The sequence below is a fragment of the Varroa destructor genome, unplaced genomic scaffold (assembly GCF_002443255.2).
Source record: "Varroa destructor unplaced genomic scaffold, Vdes_3.0 BEIS01000005.1, whole genome shotgun sequence".
In the NCBI taxonomy this organism is placed as follows: Eukaryota; Metazoa; Arthropoda; class Arachnida; order Mesostigmata; family Varroidae; genus Varroa; species Varroa destructor.
The window spans coordinates 34,558,136-34,567,948 of record NW_019211458.1 but is presented as its reverse complement, the minus strand read 5'-3'; the positions used below and the strand labels follow the sequence as shown (position 1 = coordinate 34,567,948).

The 9,813-nt window shown below is 40.4% G+C and overlaps 1 protein-coding gene across 3 annotated transcripts; it reads right to left on the bottom strand.

The window, feature by feature from the left end:
* Positions 1-678: 678 nt before the first annotated feature.
* Positions 679-4,611, bottom strand: LOC111251215 (uncharacterized). 3 transcript variants are annotated; one of them, XM_086990968.1, is made up of 6 exons: positions 4,472-4,611; positions 4,021-4,198; positions 3,376-3,540; positions 2,718-2,947; positions 2,503-2,590; positions 679-1,158 (listed from the first exon to the last, which is right to left on the bottom strand). In XM_086990968.1, the coding sequence occupies exons 1-6, from the start codon at positions 4,472-4,474 to the stop codon at positions 722-724; spliced, it is 1,101 nt and encodes a 366-aa protein (XP_086847094.1). In that variant the 5' UTR covers positions 4,475-4,611; the 3' UTR covers positions 679-721. The 3 variants fall into 3 exon arrangements, with proteins under 3 accessions (XP_086847094.1, XP_086847095.1, XP_086847096.1); XM_086990969.1 differs by having other exon boundaries at positions 679-1,155; XM_086990970.1 differs by having other exon boundaries at positions 4,450-4,563.
* Between the last annotated feature and the right edge of the window lie 5,202 nt (positions 4,612-9,813).

Below are 9,813 nucleotides of genomic sequence, written 5' to 3'. Positions count from 1 at the left end.
TTCTAGGAACGATTAAGCCGTGGCTTGCTTCTCTAGATGCGCGCTCTTATAGTCGAGGGACACACGAATAAGGACAATTATACGTTGTTACTCTCCGTACGAGATCAACCTACCGACGACTATAGTCGTTGTTCCAAAACAGACGAATTTCGTCCCCCGATTTCAGAACTAGAAAGGAAAGAAGCTCAATTCCATAAAATCAATATATATGCTTGCTTAGAAGGACAAACGAAGTGAAGTGTCAGTTTCCTAGACCTATATTGAAGTCTTTATTCTACGTGGTCGGCCAATTCGGAATAAGTATTAACAAAAAAGAAAGTTTGCATACTGAACATATGAGCCCCGATAGAGGCCTGGATTGTGTGCAGGTCTCTAAAGGTAGTTATCTGGGCACCGACACCGATTTTAGTCATAATAAATAGATAAAAGCCTCTTTACAGCACTCATTTCATTACTCATAGCTCATATGTTGCAGAGCATTCGACCAACTCGAGTAGTAGTTGACCCTTTCTCGAGTCTTGTATTAGGCTTCCCTATCAATCAAAGCATAGTTTGATATTATCGACACACTTCATTCCTGCTACTTCATTTGGTCCTCGAACGACTAATTAATCCTACTAACACAATCGTATAGAACACAGTGGAGTTCCTCGAAAAGATCAATAATTACACGGCCTAGAGCATGCCATCTGAGTCTTTTATGAACATTGTACATCGGTAATTAAGAGTATTGGCCCTTTCCAGGCTCCTTCGACAACTTCTGTTTCGATAGGGAATTTTTTGACGAATCAGTTTTTCCTTTATGCCCTTTAGCGTTCTTACTAGCCGCTTTTTGCGGGTCCGAGATGGTAATTTCTGGTACCCCAGCACCCACAGCAACTAGCAAAGGTTTCCTGTAATGCTCTGCGAAAATGCCCGGTTCCTTTCTTTCGGGTAAGACGAGTTCAAATTCAGGAAGAGGAGCAGCACTTGGTGCAACAGAAGTACCATCTGGGCCAAGAGAAGACAAATGGGCTTCCATATCTTTCAGAGACGGGTCCAAACCGGCCACAGCGCATTCCGTCACAAACTGTTTTGCCGCGATGTATTGCGGCAAGTCTCTCTTTCTAAGCATACGGAGGTACGACTCGAGCACACGGGCTGTAGCCTCGATATCTTCTGCAAATAAGGTTATAAACAAGTTCATCTTAGTAAATTTAGACTTCATCGTAAAGTGATCCTTCTTTACACTGCTTCAGCTAAGATGCAAGAATAGAATGAATTGGCATATATATCTTACTAGTATTAGATTGATTATGGAAAATAGCTGAGCTCCTTTTTTCGATTACTTTAAACATTTCAAAATTTGTGATCAGTAATTGCAAGGTGTAATACAACTGGATAAAGAAATAGTTTTTTTTTTTAATAGGGACCGTGGAAGTATATTTCGTTAGACGATATAATATCGGACGTTACAGACATTGAGGGGACGAGAACGTGGCCGTTCTTCTTTCGTTTGATAGGGGTGTCACAGCGGTTGGCTAAATCTAAATGAACAGACTATAATGATGATTTATGTAAGGACTCATGTATGTAAATGTCCTATAGAGAAATCAGAACACAATTATTTAGCAGGCGCTTGGCATGATAAAACGCCAAAGTGCAAAGAAAAAATCAAGAACTTTCGATCGAAGACCGAGAAAAGAAGCATCTGCATAAATCTCGTTGCATAATGCTCGTTGATATTTATTCCCAAAAAATGCCCCAAAACATTGAAATAAGCTTTTACCAAAAACGAAAAAAATATTTTTTTTTGTATTTTGACGGTATTTGATAGCTAATCTTTCGAGTTCTCCTGTCCAAAAGGATGCTGTCACAGTAGGCTCTTGAATAGTATGCATTTTATACGATGAAACAAACACGCATTTTTATCTCGTGAGCTAATTTTATGATTATTCTGTTTGTGACTTGATTGACGTCAACCTTAGTAATAGTTTCTACAATTTATCTTGATTGGTATTATTTCTTGATCATTTATACGTGATATACTTGACGGCCGCAATTCGAGGTTGCCTGCCTAAATGTCTACTTTAGCTTGTAGTTTTGTAGGCTTCGCGCTTGCATTTGGCCGGCAGTACATTAAAGCATGAAGGAGCGTCAACTTTTCGTCAAGTTTCGGCTGTCTGGATTTGTACTTTGTAACAAAACACTGTCATATGTATATATTTTGGATTCTCGTAGGGGCTTAAGCATATAACATACGTAGTTGTCATAAAGCAAATTTCCTATTCTACTAACGCTGTTCGTAAACTCCTCAAATATTCACTGTTACTATACATAGAACTTAAGAATATCGAATACTCAAGATCGCCAGAAACACCATGATACCAAAGCAAAATACATTTGTCACTATATTCTAGGGAAGTCGGCATAGGGAACGTCTTCTGCATAGCTTTGTGTTTTGCTAGAATGTAGATTTGTTAACGCCGTGTTCTTAAAAAATTGCTAGATAGAATAGAGTACCTCTGGCACGCGAGTTAATGAACCTGCTGTATACCAGCTCTGTTCCGTTGGGTTTTATAGGAAGGATACACCATAGCAGCAGGCATCCCTAAAAGGCAAAGATACAAATGTAGGTTAACACGATCTACAGATACCGTCCTACCAACCCCACATGAACACCGCAGGTAATCAGAAGCAGATAGCAACAAGATGCGTCATCGAAGACGCGCGCATACCTTAAAGAAGCTAATTGACAATGCTTTTGCCACGACTATGGGTATGACGAACTCGACGGCGTTAACGACCCCAAACACAACCCAATACTTCAGCCAACGTCGAATAAGTCCTGGGTTGCCACTTTCGATTGCCTTCAGCGACTCGAACCCAGGCATGGCGAGCGAAATCAACACAATAAAAATCGAGCTACTGACTCCTGATATGGCAAATAGGAACCACAATGATACGCCTGTAAAATCCTCCAAAGTATGGCCGGTGGAACAATCTGACATCTTAGATTCTAGCGACATTTAAGTATTGTGTACGACATGGCAAACGTTTGGTCATTAATAGAAGTGCACGGTTACAAAGCATCAGTATCTCTAACATTAACATCTAAAATGAATACGTCAAATTTTCACGTTCGGCAGCATAACTTCCTACGGCTGGCTTCTAGCACGAACAAAAGCCAGGGTGTCTAAGCCAAGGTGCAAACCTGCACCATTAAGTGTCCCCAAATTTCGCAGAAAAACACTCCACCACCCATTTCTTCGGATTGCTTCAAATCCGAAAACTAGCATTACTTATGAGGCCGTTTTGATCCCAACTTGTCAGTGAAACAAAACAGGTATACGGTAATGAAAACGTTGCTAATAGACCAAATAGGTATACACTAACAGAGTAAATACTTTTCCTCTATGTTAGCTGACTTGGAGCCGTCTTCGAGTTTTTGCTTCATATAATCCGTCGCATATTCTGTCCACAACAGGTAAACTGTATTTGGAATGATAGACAGAGAATCGAAGATAGCTTGAGCGTTCACATCAGACGTCTTCGCATCATCTGTAAATGACAAAAATGTATCGGAAAAGGGTGCTCCATGAGATCATTACATGTCACATGTAGTAGGCCCACAAATAATTTCTCATGTTCGTAGCAAAAGAAAACTTTCTGCGCCAGCCTCACTTGTATTACGTGCCGCTGGTCATTAACGAATTAATGACGCCGAGCATGAACCACGAAGCGAAAGCTACTACGTCACAAGTTATAGACATAGTTTTAGAAACAAAAAATGCTTATGAACGGAGACACGACCATTCCATCGGACCGGATCAGTTCATATGGCTATATTAAGGTCTCTAATCGATTTGTTTATGCGTGCTCTAAAAGCCGATGAGGAAGGACACAACCAATATAGGCCAGTCGCTAGTATCGACATTTAATTTACAAGCGCCTCCTTATTATATTTTCGTATGCACGTGCGCCTTCAGGTAAAACGTTTACGTTCTAGATCCACATACCAAAATATCAAAAATCACATACTTTCAACCCCGCCGGTGCTCGAAAAAAAGTTCTCAGTGCCAGCCATTACCGATGCATTAGCCTGGCCAACAACTTTATTTCCCAGGGAGCATGATGCATTGGCTTGCCCAGGGCCCTTTTCTGCCTCCGTTTTATCCTGCTGAGGAGGCTTGTTTGTAGGACCCGTAGGATCCGAATTCTAAAAGAGGATAAATACAATCTGATATATTTGTCTTGATTCATCATGCATGATTACTTACCTTTTAGCACGAAAGAGGAAGACAGCGAGCATACAAAGACATACGTTCTCATAATAGTACAAAATTATCTTTAACTTATAAAAAGTAACATAATCGTCGCTACAACCGTCTTTAAGATAAATACTGGGAAACCAAGACTTTGTTTTACTTGACTTGTACCAGGAACCAGTTTAGCTGTAAGTATAGATACCGGAATTTCGTCACCACGTTACCATGCTTCAATCAACGTCAGTATCCTTCCAGTTCCGATGTCACTTATGATCCACAAGCAAATATTAGGGTCTCGTTATCCTCTTACAAATTACAACTCTCTAGCAAATAGAGTTTGCCGTTATCGCGCAAGAGACCCTTATTGCTTCGCACACCAATGACGTAACACTTTCAAGCTAATTTATTGCATCGACGCGTGCGACCGTAAGTGAAGAGTTTGAGGACTTCGCAGAGCATTCTATACGGATCAAGATATGAAACAGGGAAAACTAGCAGTTCCGAACCGAACCTCAGACTGAACCAGACTCGACACGCCTAAATTGTCTAGTATAACGACCAGCAGATCTGGAATTATGGATTAATGGCTACATCTCGATAAAAATTAATTGATTATCTATATTAATGGTAATACTATTTTGCGGACGAAAAAAAACAGCTCTTGCTTTTATTATTAATAAAGGAAAAATTGACCAATTCACATACGCAAACAGGCCTGAACCTAATCCGTGTTCCTTAATTACGACCCTTAGCTATCGTATCTTTTAACAACGTAGTTTATTGCACGAACAAGTTCATCGTGTCCTGGTCACACTCGAAATTAAGGGAATAGGTTATGGGCTAGGAGGGAAACGAAACCATCATATGCCGTGGCAGTTATGACTGGCTAGAGACTTATCAAGATGATGATGGCGTTGATGTATACTATGTACGGAGATTATTTCCGATGCAGACTACCGAGTTTCTTAGTAAAATAAGTAGTAGATACATAGATTCAACCATTGGTATTATTCCCTCGAAAAAAACGTCTCATTAGCTTAATAATATTTCTGCATTAGGTGACAGCAGAACGCTAATCAAACAATAACGGCATAGGCATTCTCCACTTGGGTACCCGGAGCTCAAGATGTTTCGGGTCCAACTCATGTTACCCTATTGAAAAGGTTCATCAGAATATCTCCTTGAACTTAATTGTCATATTTATATATAGGAACAAATAATTGAGCTGGAATTTAAACTTTCATCTAAACAGGAATGAATAAAATGATACATACACAAACAAGTAAACTATAAGTAATTAGATGGTAAAACAAAAACGAATGCTATCATCGTCGGAGAATCTAATCCGATCAAGCAAAGAGACCATGTAATATATCAGAGCCAAAGTACGATTGACCTATGATTTGGGTATTTCTATACTATACATATTCGAGTACGACTCGAATACCCGTGGGGAGAGTAGCGATCTGGGTTCAAAGTGACCATTGATATGAGTAATATCATTAGGAGTCAGCGTTCAGTGTAGTCACCGGAGTTAGCCTGGCACAAAATCGCCTGTACTCAATTCTTCTGATGATCACGAAAAGCCTGCAGTGCTTTAGTTATCCTGATTTAACTTTCGACTCTCTTAGATCTTGTTTCTTTCTTCTATACCGTCGATATGCGCGGTGTGTTTCTAATAGTGGGCTTATGGCCTTTGTATGGTGATATTATACCCAGTGTATCGAGTATCCGTATCTGGTTTTAGCCGAAATACAGATGCTGCTCAATTTCAACACCGCCCCACCCAATGAGTATTGACTGCCCCATTGAAAGGGCCCAGTTATCCCCAAAAGTCTGTGCAGACGGCTCTGTTTTGCTCTGCATTGTTATGGATATATATATATATATATATATATACATATCTATATCAACGCCGATATTCTCGGATCGCGTATCTCCGTTATATCTTTGTGGAGCCGGTGCTAACGGCGCCAGTACAGAAACAGTTCTCGTGCAGTGCTTCGTAATGCACTAACAGAAGGTCTAGGCAAATTATTGAAGCTAGAAGCCAAGTTCAGCCATAATCTGTATATCGTTGTTCGGCGACCTCTTCTTTATAGATTTTGCTCAGCCGTTATTATAATAAATATACTTATTAACAAGAGTATGCTCTAAGGAAGAAAGCAAACAGCAAACAATTTTTTGACATTTTCTTAGGTGGTGGCCAAGACCTGCATTTATCACGGTGCTGAGCCTATAGGTAGTTTAAATCCAGTCATAGAAAAACAAAGAAATAGATTATCTTTAGCGCAGTTTACGTTATGCTAGAGGGCTATGTAACGAACCTGATTCATTTGAACGTTTCTTCCCTGCCCAGCTTCATATGCCTTTGTTTGGATTACAGACTTGCATTATACTTTTTTGTATATTAGGTCACTATGTTGGAATAGAAAAACAGATAGTTCCGTTGGTGATTCTATAAAAAAAAAAAAGTTGTACAATATAGAAGCTGACTAGATTGCTTGGTCTCTAACAAGTAAACGCTCGAACGATCCAGTCCCATATCCTCAGTTACCTCTATCTTAGACGCTAGCGAGAGGCTGGGGTTTTAAATAGAGCCAACTAAATAATCATGCAAGACGTCTGCCCATTTGTCGACAGTAACTTTTAGATTAAGCTAAATTCGTCCGTTTCGTTCGGCCTCTCTCACCAAATAGAGCATGAAACGTCTAGTGGTCGGTAGAAGCGGTACAGCGAATACGATCGAGGAAAGAAAGTGTTTTTGTTACCCACGAGTAAACGCTTCCATTAGTATGATTGTACCTGTGTGGTTATGTTGACAGCGTTCTTAGTAGAAGCGGTCTTCTCTAAGTACGTAGGTGTTAAGAAAACTAGTTCGAGGAAACTGGACACTGCGGAGTATTGGGCATGTACGAAAATTGGGCATTACGTTAGCTAATTGGGATAATGCACACACTGAGGGGGCGCATGCACAGGTTCGAGTTTATGCCAACTATCATTAGTGCCCATAACTCTCTAATGATAACTACAAGTAATTAAGACATGCAGACGAAATTGCGCAATCAATTGCTTTTGTGACGACGCATATCACGCAAAGAAACGCAGAAGCGATACTGAAGTCAGGCGATAATACAGCCAATTAAGACAGCTTTCCTTCAGAATCTGCTTGGGTTTTAGAGACGCAATACAAATGCCCTTTTTCTACTAAACTGTTCTGCTTAGTGATATGGCAGCTGGGCTATTAGAAAATAGGGTAGATATACTAGCTTATTTTTTAAGTTTAGATAATAGTAAACCATGACTTGGTAAATTAATAGTGAGCTATATTGATCAGCCTAAACGCTGTTCAGAACAGGTTTTTATTGACCTTTTTAAATAACTTGATGTCGAATCCGTATTATAGATAATTGGAGGATACTTTTGGGCAAGGTGATATGTCGATGTGTATGTAGTTCATACACACCCACACGCACACACATACTGAAATCATGACCTACAGAAACTTACAAATATAACAAACTAAACTGGTTCGTTGATTACTAGACTTCAAAGCATAAAAAACCTGGTAAGGCAAGTCGAGTTGAAAGATCATCACAAAATGAAGTGTTTTTTAGGGTCAGTTTTCAGTTACGGCTTGTTCCTTCAATGGCTTGTTCAAAATTCCTATAAAACAGTTTCATGCCTCCAACACATTTTTTATGATGACCATATTCACAGCAATACCAGTGATAGTGATAATTTCTAAATGTTTGATAACCCTCATTTCTCCCATATCAGTTCTTTTCGTTATTTTATCCATGGTAAGGGTGGAAAATGCCATTCAATATCAATATGCGTTTCATCAAGCGGCATTAAATTCGATCTATCCGTACAAGCGCCGTTCTGCGCCACGAGAACTGTAGTTTCCTACGTATACCCCGTTCAGAAATGTTGAACATAATTTCACATTTCTTCCCCTAATAGTGGAACTCTTTTATTTTATCCTTATTCATGTTTCCTATCATATTCAACGCTTCAAGTCAGACAGATCATACGGGGGATAAGGGCAGGATCCTGTTCTATTCGATGGATGTAGTCGATCGTAAAATCCAACCCATTTTCAGCCGTAGCATTTACCCTGCAGAGTTGGTTTTTACCATTCGAGCCAATAAGCCAGCCCTGCATATCGCAGAGCTTCAGGACTATGAGATTCAGTGAGGTAGTAAAAGCGCGTGCACATTTATCCTTGTTGCCAGTGGCTGGGGGTTGGTGAGGGCTATGGAGAAGTGGACTGATTTCTCTCGCTGACGGCAGACGCCGGCATTCCACCGAAAAATTCTGCACTATTCTAGGCAACCCACGTCAGGCCCCTGGTATCAACCTTTCCAGGGCGCACGCTTCTTGTCTACATATATACATTCACATCCCCAGACGTCCATTCATACAAATCTAACCAAACACTGGGCCTTCTACAGCTGGCGCGCTGCATCCGAGCAGCCAAGCAGTTCCACCATGATTGCGGAAGCGCTCGCTTCGAAAAACAGGGTATTGAAATGTCTCTTCCGACAGGGAAAATTATTGCGTCTCGCGCCAACACCACCCGTATTCAGTTTTTAGAAAACGAAAGCTAACACTCGATGGAAGAAAAATACGCCCTGTGGAAATACATGTACAAGGACAACAAAAGGATTCGGATTGGGTCTTACCACAATGCTCGTAGTTTTTAAAAGCACGTCATTTATCCTTTTTACATTAGTAGGGAGCCTACGAGCGCCAGTAGTGGCCGATAGGTAGTGGTTCAACGTAACCGAAATCAAACTGTGGCGTTTCCTCGCTGCTCAGTAACTCGATGGTATGATTAACGATAGCTTTTTATGAACGCAAAAACGATTACGGTCGATCCGTCATGAAAGGTTGGCGGATGGCCGTGGATGGATACAAATTCAGGATTTTGACGAAATGTCGTCTACTCAATGCTAGCTTTTAATTAATAGAATGCGCTTTTATAGCAGTACTGATACACACATATTCTAAATTTTAATTTCTCTGATGGGACAGTTTGATAGAATTTGAACAAATAGCTTTGCAATTAACAATAGATCGCCCAAATGGGAGATCCGAACCAGAATAAATATACACATGTGGTACAAAGAAAATGCAAGCCATAATGTCTGAACGCAGAGTCGAAAAGCAACGGCTTGATCTACGGTGATCAGCTCTGTATTTTCTTGGTATTTTCTTCTCGAATCCGAATCTAGAATGGAGGCACATCAGCTATTCTAAGCGTTTTTATTTTCAATGTTTACAAATATGGATAGCGTAATCCAAAAGATGGCTCATGCACGTCTACCTTGAAGCCTGTTCTTTCTGAATGGGGCTGAGCAACTTGCAGGAAGGGAGTGCCGACAAGGCGAACTTACCGCCTAGGTCCAACTTCTCGACAGTTCATTGAATTGCGCTTATAGCGGTGGCATTGAAAACGCTAGCAGCGATCATAACCAGAATCCATAGAGCTGAAAGAAAGTTATTAAGCTCGTCCTTTTTTTAACGCATCTTTTGTGCCTCTCTGAGACTGAAACTAAAC

Coding starts and splice junctions, on each gene's coding strand:
- LOC111251215 (XM_086990968.1), bottom strand. Junction 2,948..3,375: donor AGAGGAAAAGTATTTACTCT/GTTAGTGTATAC, acceptor AGGATTTTACAG/GCGTATCATTGTGGTTCCTA. Junction 1,159..2,502: donor CATTAACTCGCGTGCCAGAG/GTACTCTATTCT, acceptor CCTTATTTGCAG/AAGATATCGAGGCTACAGCC.